Raw genomic sequence first — 14,600 nt, 5'->3', positions numbered from 1 at the left:
CACATTCCATTCCATTTAATGTGGCCGACCACATTAAATGGGGAGGTTACAAGGTGTGGCCAGCCACACTAATGTAGTGTGGAGGTTTTGGTTTTGGGTATTGATGTGTGCATTCATTCTATCATCTTCTTCCTAGCTTCTTCCTCCTCTTTGCTTGCGGTTGCCGTGAGTTTCCAAGAGAAGGAGAAGGTGGTTGAGTGAGTTCCAAGAGAATAAGGAAGAGTGAAGGTCACAAAGGAGGATACTACTTCTTGAGTGTATGAGATTCTTTTTGCATCCTCTCTTTTTCTTCCTTTCAAATCCTACCCGAGAGCCCTAGAAAGTGCTAGCACACTTGGGGTGCTCTCTTCTCCATCCTTGAGTGTTAGAGAACACATCTTGTTCGTGTGGATATCACTAGAGAGTTGTCTACGTTGACAACTTCGAGATCCGGCGTACCTTGGACTTGCGAGATCGCGAAGGGCGCGCTTCAAAGGTATAACCTTTTCTTCATGTAGATCTAGAAGTAGATCTAAGTAGAAACTCGTACATGTAAATTTTTGAAATCTATCATTCGCACGAGATCCAGTGGCATGGGTGATTCGGGGTTTCCGTGACGCGAAAATGCGGTTTTCGCGACCCGAAAAACCCAACAGTGGTTATAGGTACTTCATTACATTTACTGATGATTTCAGTAGATATGGTTATGTGTATATGATGACACATAAGTCTGAATCCTTTGAAAAGTTCAAAAAATTCAAGAATGAAGTACTAAACCAGCTTGGCAAGAGTATTAAGATACTTCAATCAGATCGAGGTGGTGAAACCTTAGCCATGAGCTTCGTGACTATCTAGATGAGTGTGGGATTCTATCTCAACTCATTCCTCCTGGAACACCACAGTGGAATGATGTATCCGAAAGGAGGAATCGTACCTTATTAGATATGGTACGGTCTATGATGAGTCATACAGATCTTCCCATGTATCTTTGGGGCTATGCTCTAGACACAGCAGCCTTCATTCTCAATCGAGTTCCATCTAAGGTTGTAATAAAGACACCATATAGGATATGGACTGGGAGAGATGCCCAGGTGTCTTTTATGAAGATTTGGGGTTATGAGGCTTACGTTCGACGTCAAGTCTCGGACAAATTGGGACCCAAATCCGATAAGTGCTATATATTTTATTGGATATCCCAAGGAAACGAAGGGATATTACTTTTACATTCCCAGTCAACACAAGATAGTTATGGCTAACACTAGGGTATTTCTAGAAAGGGATTTTGTTTCTAGAAAGACTAGTGGGAGTACGTTCGATCTTGAAGAAGTTCAAGATGTGGACCATAGCACTGAAGCCTCAATGGAAGTTGAACTGGAACCACAAAGTGTTGTGGATGATGTTGTTCCACAAGGAGTTGAGGAACAACAACCAGTTCAAGTAGACCTACCTCTTCGCAGGTCTGATAGGGTACGTCGTCAGCCTGAGAGATACTCATTTTTCTTGTCTGACCATGATGACGTTGTGCTCATTGAGGATGAATCTACCTCCTATCAGGAAGCTGTGATGAGCCCAGATTCTAAGAAATGGCTAGAGGCCATAAGATCTTAGATGAAATCCATGTACACCAACCAAGTATGGACTTTGGTTCATCCACATGAAGGGGTTAAACTCATTTGGTGTAAGTGGGTCTTAAAGAGAAAGACTGACATGGATGGACTTATTTATAAGGGCCGCTTGGTAGCTAAAGGTTTCAAGCAAATTCATGGTATTGACTATGATGAAACCTTTTCTCCAGTAGTGATGTTAAGTCCATTCGGATCATGCTTGCTATTGCAGCATACCACGATTATGAGATCTAGCAGATGAATGTCAAAACCGCGTTTCTGAATGGAAACCTGCTCGAGGATGTGTACATGACACTACCTGAGGGTTTTGTAGATCCACAGCATACTGGCAGAGTATGCAAGGTGCATAGGTCCATTTATGAACTAAAGCAAACTTCTCGGAGCTGGAATCTTCGATTCGATGATGCAATCAAATAGTTTGGTTTCATCAAGAATAAAGATGAACCTTGTGTCTAAAAGAAGATTGTAGGAAACACAGTTGTCTTCCTTGTATTGTATGTGGATGACATACTACTCATTGGGAACAACATCCCTTTGCTGCAATTTGTCAAGACTTGGCTAGGGAATTGTTTCTCAATGAAGGACTTAGGTGAAACAACCCGTATTCTAGGCATACAGATCTATAGAGATAGATCTAAGAGATTGCTTGGCCTAAGTCAGAGTACATACATTGACAAGGTATTACTACAGTTTGCCATGCAGAACTCCAAGAAAGGGATTTCTGCCGATGTCACATGGTGTGAGTCTTTTGAAGACTCAAGGTCCCTCTTCTAGAGAGGAGAGAGACTGCATGGATCAGATCCCTTATGCTTCAGCCATAGGATCTATCATGTACGCCATGCTATGTACTCATCCTTATGTCTCGTATACTTTGAGCATGATGAGCAGATACCAGTCAGATCCAGGTGAAAGTCACTGGATAGCGGTCAAGAATATTCTTAAGTACTTGAGAAGGACTAAAGAATATTTCTTGATATATGGAGGTGATGATGAGCTAACTATAAAGGGTTACAGTGATGTCAGCTTCCAAACTGACCAGGATGATTATCGATCACAATCAGGGTTCGTGTTTTGCATAAATAGTGGTGCTGTGAGCTGGAAGAGTTCGAAGCAGGACACAGTTGCTGATTCTACAATAGAAGCCGAGTATATTGCTGCATCAGAAGCAACAAAGGAGACAGTTTGGATCCGCAAGTTCATTACTGAGCTTGGGGTGGTTCCTAGCATAGCTGATCCGATTGAGCTATATTGTGACAACAATGGAGCAATAGCACGGGCTAAGGAACCTCGCTCACACCAGCGGACCAAACACATACTACGGCGCTTCCATCTCATTCGAGAGATTATCGATAGAGGAGATGTGAAGATTTGCAGAGTACCCACAAAGGCTAACATCGCAGATCCCTTGACCAAGGCTTTGGCACAGAGAAAGCATGATGGTCACACTAGGTCATTAGGCCTTAGAGCCTACACTGATTGGCACTAGTGCTAGTGGGAGATTGTTAGTTAGAGCCCTAGAGCCAATCATTTGATGATTGTTGTATGGACTCATTGTATCATATTTCTTATGTATATAAAGGTATTTGTTTATGGTTATTATACTTACTTGTATTGGTGCCAAATAACTAAGTATAATAGCGTTATTGAGTAGAACGTTCTTACCTATATCAATCGATTGGTTGAATCAATAGTGAGATGATATAGGGAACACTACTCTTAATCATTCCTAGTCAAGTATTAACATTCAGGGACAATGTTAATGCGACGAGACTAGCATGTAGGTCAACTCGATGACTTGATCTCACAAGTCATGGATATAGAGATATCAAGTTAACACATGGGTATGCATTGGAGAATGTATACTGAATGACCCACCATGAGAAAGTATCATGGATCGTTATATGAGTGTCATATACTTTCTCATGTGGCTATTAGTATGACTATTAGTCCTTGGACCTGAAGTCACCATGATTCCCTACATAATGAGTTGCATACTTTGGCTTCGTCAAACGTCACCCGTAACTGGGTGGACTATAAAGGCGATTACTGTGTATGTAACAAATTATGCGAAGGGATGTGAGTGATGTATATGGGATCTATCCCTTCTATATGATAGGAGTGACATCATTATTCTTGATAGAGTGAGACCACTAAGTGCATGACCATGCCCAAATGAGTCAATATGAGATGTTAAGCTCATTTGATTGAGTGAGTCTACTTGGAGTTCAAGATTCAGATTGATTAGAGGATGACACGGTCTATGCCTCACATTGATCAATCTAGATGTCTAGGATAGAAGGACATTGTCACATATTGTGAAGAGTCACAATTAATAGTCACAAGGTGATGTTGGATCTCAACATTCTTGTAACTTGGGTAGTAATGATGTGTTGCTAGATACCGCTCATTACTTATGCTTCTAAATGGGTTTAGGAGCATTGCCAACGTTACAAGAACCTATAGGGTCACACACAAAGGGTAATTAGATGGAGATTATGTTCATTTGATGAACCAAGAGGATTAGGTTCATGTGATGAACCAAATTGGATTAAGAGTAATCCAAATTAAACTAATTGAGTTGGACTAAATTTGGTTCATGTGTTAAATGAGTCTAATTTAGACTTAGACTCATTGAGCCAATTTAATTCAATGAATAGATTCATTAAATGAAAATTGACTTGAACCAATGGTTAGATTTGATCAACCATGAGAGAGAAGTGGTCAATTTTGACTTGACTTTAGAGGAAGATGAAAGGTCAAGTTTGACTTGACCATTGTCACCTCATTTGTGAGTTGGCATTAAGTGGACTAATGATGATGTGCCACATCATCAAGGCTAGCACATGTGTGTGCCACCTCATGAGGGAGATCAAGAGTTGTGACTCTTGATATCCCATGGAGGTTTAAAAGCCTTCCTTGTGGTGGCCGACCACTTTAGTGCTTGTGGGAGTTTCATTTTGTGTGTGTAACCTCCTTCTTCTTCCTCCTCTCATCTTCTTCTCCCTCTCCTCCACCTTGGCCAAACCTTCAAAGGTGCTAGCACACCTTTTGTTTGGTTTTTCTCCACCTAATCGTTCGTGTGGATACGTATAGAGGAGTGTCCACTTGAACACTCTCGAGATCCGGCAAACTTGGACGAGCGGAATAAGCGAAGGGCTTCGCATCAAGGGTAATCTCTCTACCATGTAGATCTAGAGTAGATCTAGGTTTAGAAACTCGTACACGTAAAGTTTTTGAAATTATTTTCTTCGTACAGATCCAGTGGCATGAGATTTCGAGGTTTCCGCAACGCAAAAAGTGGTTTTTGCGGCTCGAAAATCCCAACATCCACCTCTTCAACTCTTGAGGATGTGGATACTTCCACCTCTTCCTCTCTTGAAGTTGTAGAAGATTTCTCATCTTCTTCCTTCTCCTCCTCTTCCTTCTTCTCCTCGAATGTTGACCTTATGTCAATATCGGATTGGCCCTTCTCTTCTTGGACCAATGAGCCCTTCTCCTTAGGCTCATCCACTCCTTGAAATTGAGTGGGGTTCTCATGATAGACAATGATCTTTTTTCAAAGATCACTTGTACTCGTGTATTCACCTACACTCAAAATTATGTTGGAGGGTAATAGATTTACCAAAATTTTTGTTACCTCCTTAATTATCCGCCTCCGCTTGCTCCCTTTGTTCCTCGGTCCAATGTTGAGGTCGGAGGCGCTTACCCTTCTTGTCCGTTGGAGCTTCAAATGGGTCCTCCAAAATAACCCATTGGTTCCAATCCATTTGGAACCATATCTCCAACCGAGTTATCCAAAAATTGAAGTCCTCTTTGTCATACGGTGGTGGAATTCGGATGTCCCATCCGAGCGGTCCTTCGGACTCCATGTTCTTCTTTCTCTAGCTTCTTGCTCTCTTGGCGGTTAGTCCATAAAAGAGCGACATCACTCTGATACCAATTGTTGGGACCGATGTGCCCACTAGAGGGGGGTGAGTAGCGTTTCGTTACGCTTGCGTCGATTTGCTTCGTCTTGTTGTTGTGTAGTGGAAAATAAAATACAAACACACTACAACTCTAACACACAGATTTACTTGGTATCCACCTCAAGATGAGTTGACTAATCCAAGGATCCACACACGACGCTATCTCCACTAATGAAACACTCCTTCTCGGTCGCAGCCGAAGGCGGAGAAGCCTCGTACAAACTCACACAACAACACAAACAAAAATATAAGAAGAGAGTACAAGATACAAATGAAAACACTGCTTCTTGCTTACTTGTTGCTTGTTTTTGCCTCTTGAATCTTGAGAGAACACTCCCAAGAGCCTTCAAGAACTGGCGGTAAAGATCGGAGAAAGTCGTTGAAGATCGCTGTAAGCTCACAGGAAAGAAATCGCAAAGATCTATAGAGAAAACGCTCCGCAACTGTTATATCCTGTGCTCCCAATCGATTGAAATCAACCCCAATCGATTGTCACGTCAGCACCGCTCCATCGCAGTCGTCCATCACCTATATCCTGCACAACGGTCACTTCCCAATCGATCGACCGATCGATTGGGACTGCCTGAATCGATCGCCCGATCGATTCAACGTCTTTCTGTACTCTCACATCCGCGTGAGAGCTTCTGCTACCCAATCGATCGATCGATCGATTGGCAGCTCCCAATCAATCACTTGATCGATTGGGAAAGTCTCTGTGCTCGTGATTTCACATCTCAATCGATCATTCGATCGATTGGACCTTCCCACAATTGCAGCACAGTCCAAATCAATCGACCGATCGATTTGGACCCTGTTCAATCGATCGACCGATCGATTTGGACTCTGTTCAATCGATCGCCCGATCGATTGAACACTCTGAACTTGACTCAAACTCAAGTCCAAAGTCCCAAACCCAACTTCCGGTCAACCATGACCTGTTGGGTCTCCATGTCTAGCATTTGGCCACACCCGACCAACCTCGAACTAGCCTTCTAGCCTCCTCCATCAGCCTTGCGTCCCTCATATATCTCCCCATCGTTCACGCCTTGCTTTCAGGAGCTTCTTTCGACCTCATCCTAGTTGTCGGGTCTTCCTTGCCAAGTCATACCAAGACTTACCTTGCCAAGACCACATGCTTGGACTTACACCTTTTGCCAAGATCACTCTTGGACTTTCCAATTGCCTGGCTCCTCACCAGGACTTTCTCCTTTGCCAAGATCACTCTTGGACTTTCCAATTGCCTGGCTCCTCACCAGGACTTTCTCCTTTGCCAAGATCACACTTGGACTTTCCAACTGCCTGGCTCCTCACTAGGATTTTCTCTTGTCTAACTCCTCACTAGGACTTTCCCGTTGCCTGGCTCCTCACCAGGACTTTCTCCTGCTTAGGTCCTCACTAGGACTTTCCAAATGCCTAACATTCAGTTAGGGCTTTCCCAGTCAAGTCTCATGTCAACCTTGACCTACTTGACTTGTATTCTCATCAACCTGGTCAATCCTTTGACCATCTCCACAACCGGACGATTGCTCCAGCAATCTCCTTATATTGTCAAACATCAAAACTCAAATCCTGACTCAAGCTTGACTCAACTCAAGCTTAGTCAAACTGGGCAATCTTGACCTAGGGAAATTGCCCCAACATAGCTTGGGTCCACCACGCTCCATTATTGACTCTGATAATGTACAGCCTTTGGACAGCTGGCTGTACGAAGCCGTCGCTGGTTCTTGCCTGACGGACCAGCAACTTTGTCACCAATCTTCACGGGATTTGTCGTGGTCGCCTTCCGCAATCTCTTCTGAACAATATTCCAATGGAAGCGTCGTCTCCTCGGCTTCGCCTGTGTGAGTCTGCACCGAGCCGGGTCTAATCTCCGGGTCGCGATTGGTTTTGCAGCAGAGGCCGAGATAGCTTTCTGAACAGTACAAGTCCCACGGGCCTGTTTTTGCTCGGCTTGCCTCTTCGTTGTCTCCGGGCGTCGCCCTACGTCGGAGCTCGTCAGCTTCTTCCAACGCCTGAAGTACGGACTCTGCCGTCGTTACGGTGGCGCTCGTGGAAGATGACTAGAAGGTGGCAGTGGCACTAGGCTACCACTTCCCCCACCACCTTCCGAAAAAGGATGGGACATCCTTTCTTTTCCTTGAGTACAGTCGAGATCTGCAGGCGGATCGTCGTCCCATCTCAGAGCTTCTTCAGTCAGGTTACAGCGTAGGCATGCTGTAGACGTTGCGGCTGCCTCACAGGAGTAGGTCGTGGCTGTCTCCCATGAAGATGTTGACTCGTCGGTGGTTGTAGTCTCCCATTCGGATTAGCTACAACATAGAGATCTCTTGGGTAGTTAGAGGAAAAGATACTTGAAGAAAAAGGATTAGCTACAACATAACGGATCACACTTTCTCATATCTTACCTTGCGATATGGTGTCCATGGTATATATGCTTCTCCTTGGTTATGAAAAATAAAACTATGGAGTGAGCTGGTGTTTACTTCATTCTAACATCTTGTACTGAAATTGAACATACAAGTAAAAAAAATTATTCCATCTTATTTCATTGCATTGATCTTTTTAGTCACACACACAATTATACATGATAATTCACAAGCAATTTTCATGTGAAAAATTAATGAACATTGTAAATACTTAAATCCGATAAAGCATTTAGCCTTTATTTCCTTTCCTTATGAGGCAGCAGTAGTATTCTGGTGAGTGGAGGAGGCGGCGGCGCCTCAGTTCTTGGCCAGGAGGCGGCGGCGGCTGGCGAGGCTGGCGTGCACCCCCGGGCTGCCGACGCTGCAGGAGGCGCTGAGGAGGAGAGAATTGTTAACACTCTGCACGTTGCTGTTCACCAGTGTCACCATTGTCTTCTCCTCCTTCATCGTCTCCTTGTTCCCTTCCTTGCTCTGTCCTTCGTCGTCGAGCTTTCTGCCCCGGCGAAGGCCGCCGTAGGAAGGCGTTCCCTGCAGGTCCATGACCGCTCCCACGTTCTTCCCTGCGATGGTGACTGCCCTCATCTCGCTCTCGCACTCTTCCTTCTTCGCGGGCGCCGTGGTTGTGCCGATTGATCTCTTTGTCTTTTGCGGCTCGTCCCCTGCTTCTTGTGCGGGCTTTGGCTCGGGCACCGGAGTGATTTTAGGAGACGGCGGTGGCGTCGGGGACGAAGTCGTGATGACCTTCGGCGACGGGGGAGGGGTTGGGACTCCGTTCGTCGCCACGGGCGTCGGGTGGTAGGGTTGCGGCGGTGGCGTATAAGGCTTCGGGGAAGGCGAGCGGGAGCGATTGCGCTCCGCCTGCTCTGCCGGCCTCGGGGATGGCGAACGGAGCCACGCCGGAGATGCATCAATCTGCGTCTTCACCGCCTCCACCGGCGTCAGCGACGGCGGAGGAGAACGCGCTCTCGTAGGCGCCGCCACGGACAGTATCGGTGAAGGCGAACGGGGGCGTGTTGGCTCTACCGCGTCTACCTGCGGCGTCTCAGGGGGCGGCGAGCGCGCACGTGCCGGCGGCGCCATTTCTGCTATCGGCTTTGGGGATGGCGAGCGCTCCCGCGTTGGCGTCGCCACCTCTGCTATCGGCCTCGGGGAGGGCGGCCGCTCTCGTGCGGGCTCAGGCGCCGTCGGTAAGGTGGCCGCAGGACTTCGCACAATGTCTGTGGTGTCTCCGTTGGTCCTCCGAGGTGGAGCTCCGCCGACCATTGCGGCGGGGAGTGGCGCTATTTCCGCCGGCTGTATGATAGACTGTACTGCCAATGGAGGTGGCGGCGCCATCGGCGAGGAGACCACCGGACTCTTAACGACCTCTGCGGCGTCGCCATTCGTCCTTGCAGGAGGAGCACTGACCGCCACCGTTGCCGTGGGTCGTAGCGTTGTCTCTTCCGTCTGTGATACAGATGCCGCCGGCGGAGGTGGCGTCGGCACCGTCTGAGCAGGCGGGGCCGGTGCTGTAAAAGGCCTAGGAAGAGCTTGAGTGGGTTGTGCTGGCGGCTGAGGCTGAGGTGGTGGAGGCGCTGGAACATCGAAGCGGGCCTGCGAGGCGAGCCGGAGCAACCACGGGCGGCCGGTGGGCGGTTGGTTGGCCATCAATAATTAATGCTGCTGCAAGAGGATTGAATTGGTAAGGTAGCTAATGGAGAGAGGAGAGCGACGGGGGGAAGAGGAGACGGAGGGATGGGTATTTGTAGGGAGAATTCAACGATCGAGAGAGGAAGAACATTTGATTGAGTGAGATTGTGAAAAATTGAATATGCAAATAAAAGAGCGACGCTAAAGAAAAGAACAGAATTGGATACAAGGAACCATCCATCACTCAAAGAAAGATGTAAGGAAGCAAAGGAAAAGAAAAGAAGTGGAGACGCATCGCATGCAAACCTTCAAGCTTCTCCAAACCCGTCAAGCTGCCGGTCGCCGTGAAGTAGCGAGCGGCCTTGCTGGCAGTCGGGAAGCCGTCAAGGGGGTTCATGAATTTATGATTTCCCCACTCTTCATTCCTTCTTTTCCTTCAAGTTTTTTTTTCTCCCCAACTTGAGTTATTTTCTTTCTTCAATCCACACCTTTGGTAAAATTGAAGTCGATCCAAGTAAAATCAAAATAATAATACTAAAAAATGATCTCAACCCGCTAATTAATCAATGACTTCTGACCTTGTTTTTGAGAAGAAAGCCATAAATTCTTATTAATTAAAAATTATCTTTTAACATCAACTAAACATATCCTCATATACCTAAAATCTGACACACAAAAAAAAAAAAAAAGAAAGAAAGAGATCAAGACATAAATGGACTCTAAATCTAAAAATATAAAAGAATAGAAATTAAAAAAATCATAAATATCAAAGTTAGAAATTAATAAAAATATCTTAAATATCAAACTCAATAAAAATATTAAAATTACTTTCATCCACATCAAAACCTAACTCTAATGCTTTTCCAACTTAGTTTTGCAAATAAAAGACCCCAAATATTTCTATAAAACAAATTATTAAATAAGCAAAAAATAATTAAAATTATCTTTTTAAAAAAAATCTCCTCTATCACTTTTATCCAAATTCACTTCTAGTTTTTAAATCTAGAAGTACGTGTACTTTGGGTTCATTAGGATGTCATCTCTTATTTCTTCTTAATGGTATTTTGAAGTGCATTTATTAAGAAATGGTTGAGCTTTTTTTTAAAAAAAAATTTACCCTAAATATCTAGTTTATGCCTATTAATTTTATAGATAATTGATTTAGTCTCATAAAAATTATTAATATGGTAAAAATATAATTTACTTGTCCTTCCTAATTAATCTGTCTTAGGTCAACATAGAAATTATTAATGTAAATCTGTCTTAGGTCACATAGAAATTGTTAATGTAAGTCAAGATATTAAAAAAAAATATGCTAAATTATCAAATTTTGATCTAAGACCTAGAGTAAAAATATCCCATGTCTTAATCATTAAATCGCCCTGAGAGTGCATTACGTGGATGACCCATGTGACAAAAGGCGATTCGCTTGCCCCAGCGTCCCCGTCAATCCATCCCTAGGTCAACACGGAGGAGGTAAATCACGGGTGACTACTAGTCATTAGTGCAAATGGCCAAGACATGGAGAGGTTATGCTCGATCACGCCAAATTTTAACCCCAAGATCTTATGTGGTAATACTTTATGTCTTAATTATCGTACCCCAGGGGCATTACGTGGATGACCCGTGCTCAATAATATTGGGTCAAAACCTAAATTTTGTCTACAAATAGCAATTGATAATTCAGTCCTTGCCATGTGAGTCTAGTGGTCGTGAGAAGACCATTCCCGGCTTTGGCGATGGCGTCGATGGCGGTGGCGTCACTCCGAAGATCCCTCCTCCTGCTGCGAGAAACCGCCGTGCTAAACACTACCCAGTCATCTCAATTGCTTTTCAGGTATCACCTTTTCTTCACCGATCGCGCTCTCGCCGAGCGACGCCTTAATCCTTCCTCAGATTCTAGGGCTTCTATCATAGTCGAACCTTGGTGTAGGACTCGTGTTGGATCTATTTTTCGATTTTCCACGGATAGCTCGCCCCTTGACGTCGACCTGGCCGATAAAGAGAGCAAGCGCCGTCTTCATAATAGGTTTTTGGTTTTTTTTAATAGTTAAGGATAAATCAGTTTTGTGAGTTATGCGAATTTTTGAAACCCTAAAAACCGATCTTTTGTGTTCAGGTTGTTGTATCGGAGCAGGCAAAGGGGTTTCCTTGAATTGGATTTGGTTGTGGGATCGTGGGTAGAGGAACACATTCGTGACATGGATGATCTCCATATCAAGGCCCTAACTGATGTACTTGATCTGGTGAGTTTTGTTGAGCGACTCTTCTGATGATCATGTCTCAATTTTTGATAATTATAGAAATCGCTACGGCTCCTTGTTTTACTGGTCTATTTATTTGGATGATCCAATAATTTGTGTTGGAGACAATATTATTTGGTTTTGTGCTTTCTGGCCCTTTTTGGATAGTGAAGAAGTTGAAACAGGAAAGAAGAGAAAAATAGTCCTTTCTCTTGTCTGGTTAGGAATAAAGAATGAGGTTAATCAAAGTTCTCTTATTTGGCAAGTAACCTGAAAGACAGGAGGTGGTCTGTAAAATTGTATAGATCTAGGATCCCGCAAAGGAAATTTATAGTATGTTTCCTTCATTACTCATATTCCAAGATGATTTGCCTTGTAAAATTGCCTAAGCCTATGATTGCACAAAGAAAATTTAGGATATGCTGCCATTGACCCACACATTTCAAGATGATTTGCCTCCTTTGTAGCACAAGGATTGAAGACATTTATGCCCTCGGGGCAATGGTCCAACGGTTAAGCCTTTCAAACGGTTAACCAGGCATCTAAGGCTCGAATCTCAGCTGCAGCATATTCTAGGGATTTTTCCTCCATTGGGATGACAACTCTAAGAACACTATCCTCTTGGATCGGCCAACGCAAGCGCTTCCCAATTTACCGTTGGTGGGAAACTTGGTTGGGCGGGTCACTTCCAGGATTAGTTGGTTCGAAGAGTTGGATACCATAACTTACCCCTCCTTTGGTCATTGAAGACATTTATAAAACTTGGCCCAATGTACAAGGGGAAGTTTAGGTTAACTAAAGCATGGTTCTACTAATGCTAGATAGATCAGGTCCGCTAAACATCAGTTCCATCAGAAATGAAAGAAGATTAGGTAATGGTTGGAAAGCCACAAGCTCATTCAATTGTTCTAGTAGAAATTATTTTGAGTCAATGGAAATGCGTGACACCTCCAATATGGGTGCATTGCTTCCTCCAATAAGGGTGTCAATCAGAATCAAGCCGAGAGAGAGTTATCTAACCTCAGTAGTTCAAATTTATGCATGGAGGAGAATTTCATTGTGGAGAAGTAGGAATTTTTCTGACTCGATATTGACAATATCGTTGAATACTTTGATCTATCCTCCAGCATCATAAAATCTTGTAGGATTTGCATCTTACGCATTCATTTAGGTATTTATCTGGTTGTTAAATATGTCTAGTTCTATCATGTTTTTCCAGTAGAATAGGTTTCCATTTCATGGTCCTTGAATGTTTTTGGCATGAACCATGTAAGGATTTGCATCTTACGCATTCATTTAGGTATTTATCTGGTTGTTAAATATGTCTAGTTCTATCATGTTTTTCCAGTAGAATAGGTTTCCATTTCATGGTCCTTGAATGTTTTTGGCATGAACCATGTAAAGATAATTTCGAACACAATGCCAAATCTCTACTGGTACACAATTCCAGCTTCCCACCAAATCAGCAGATTCACCTTCCATTTTCCTATGAGCATTTTCTTTCTTTTATCACTCTTGAATTTTTATTGGATCTTCTCAGGTCTACTTTCACTGTTATTCTTATACTTGAGAGGAGATCTGTTTTTCTATACTATTATCTGACTGATGCGCAATTCTGAATATATCTTTATCCATGAAGGTTATTAGGAATGAGCATACCCTGATGCATGTTATTCTTTTGTAAAAGTTTGGATTTAAATTGGGATTCTGAAACCATTTTAATGCCATGGAGGTTTATTAAACATGGGCATATCCTGATGGCTGTTATGCTTTTGTAATCGGTTTAGATTCAAGTTACAAGGAATGTGTGTCCCAGCTTGAAGATAATTTTAAAAAATAGGAAAGACAATATTGTAGTCTACTTAGACTTTGCTTCCAGTTTATTGTTGATATTATGGTGTTTCGCCTAGTTCATTAAATAGATCCCCATGTGATAACAAAACTATACAAATGCCGTGTTGCTCTTGAAAAGATCCTATATGAATTTGATTATAAAAAAAAAGGTTTGTAACTTGGGAAAAGCTACTTTATAAATCTATCACAATCTCAACCGAAAGGTGGTCACTGCTCAAATCTGTTTCTCATGAAACACATTTGTATAAATTTTGCATCTCATACTGAGGTAACAATTACTTTGGGGCGATTCTTCAGGAAAATCCAGATTTGTGGAAATGGCTGACCGGCCAAGAGCAGCCACCAGAATCAGTCGGCCGAAATCCTGTATGACATTTGGACCCAACAAAGCTTCTTTTTTTCCCATTTTGTTGGTGGATATTTTCTTAATCATTATGCTGTGTCGTTTAGGTTTTTAGTGCTATGAAATCCAAGGTGATGGCAAATCTCAACAGCCATGCTTCTCCTGAGGCCCGAGCAAATCCTGGTCAACCATGGGTGAGGGGATGGGATGACAAAAAGGCAATGCAGGGTGGTGGTCCATTTGGCAACCAATGATATGTCGATGAAAAGATCATTTTCTACAAATAATTGCAACGCACCACGGCAGAGTTTGCAGATTAAACACATTGTATAAAACATAAATAGTTTCAGAAGGCGTCAAGCTAAACAAGTTGTTTAAGATCTACTTGCTGTTGAGGCTCTGGACTCAAAGTTCATACACTGAATAAAGTTATTGTTGTGGTTCTGATTTAAAGTTCATCTTCGTCTTGACCGTAAAGCTGGGTACTTCGATCATATCTAAAATTCTGCAAATATTATGAAAAAAAAAGATAAAGA

At 43.4% G+C, this 14,600-nt stretch overlaps 2 protein-coding genes across 2 annotated transcripts; one reads left to right on the top strand and one right to left on the bottom strand.

The window, feature by feature from the left end:
- Window positions 1–8,090: 8,090 nt before the first annotated feature.
- On the bottom strand, window positions 8,091–10,106 carry LOC121992459 (extensin-like). Its single transcript, XM_042546849.1, has 2 exons — window positions 9,931–10,106; window positions 8,091–9,657 (listed from the first exon to the last, which is right to left on the bottom strand). Exon 2 carries the CDS (start codon window positions 9,640–9,642, stop codon window positions 8,293–8,295), a length of 1,350 nt encoding a protein of 449 aa, XP_042402783.1. The 5' UTR covers window positions 9,643–9,657; window positions 9,931–10,106; the 3' UTR covers window positions 8,091–8,292.
- Window positions 10,107–11,299: 1,193 nt separating this feature from the next.
- LOC121992458 (succinate dehydrogenase assembly factor 2, mitochondrial-like) lies at window positions 11,300–14,508 on the top strand. The gene is made up of 5 exons (XM_042546848.1): window positions 11,300–11,461; window positions 11,558–11,653; window positions 11,744–11,870; window positions 14,019–14,087; window positions 14,172–14,508. Exons 1-5 carry the CDS (start codon window positions 11,364–11,366, stop codon window positions 14,316–14,318), a joined length of 537 nt encoding a protein of 178 aa, XP_042402782.1. The 5' UTR covers window positions 11,300–11,363; the 3' UTR covers window positions 14,319–14,508.
- Window positions 14,509–14,600: the final 92 nt, after the last annotated feature.

This window comes from Zingiber officinale, chromosome 6B (genome assembly GCF_018446385.1).
Source record: "Zingiber officinale cultivar Zhangliang chromosome 6B, Zo_v1.1, whole genome shotgun sequence".
NCBI lineage: Eukaryota > Viridiplantae > Streptophyta > Magnoliopsida > Zingiberales > Zingiberaceae > Zingiber > Zingiber officinale.
Note: the sequence above shows the minus strand (reverse complement) of the source record. Positions and strands in the feature narration are given on the sequence as shown.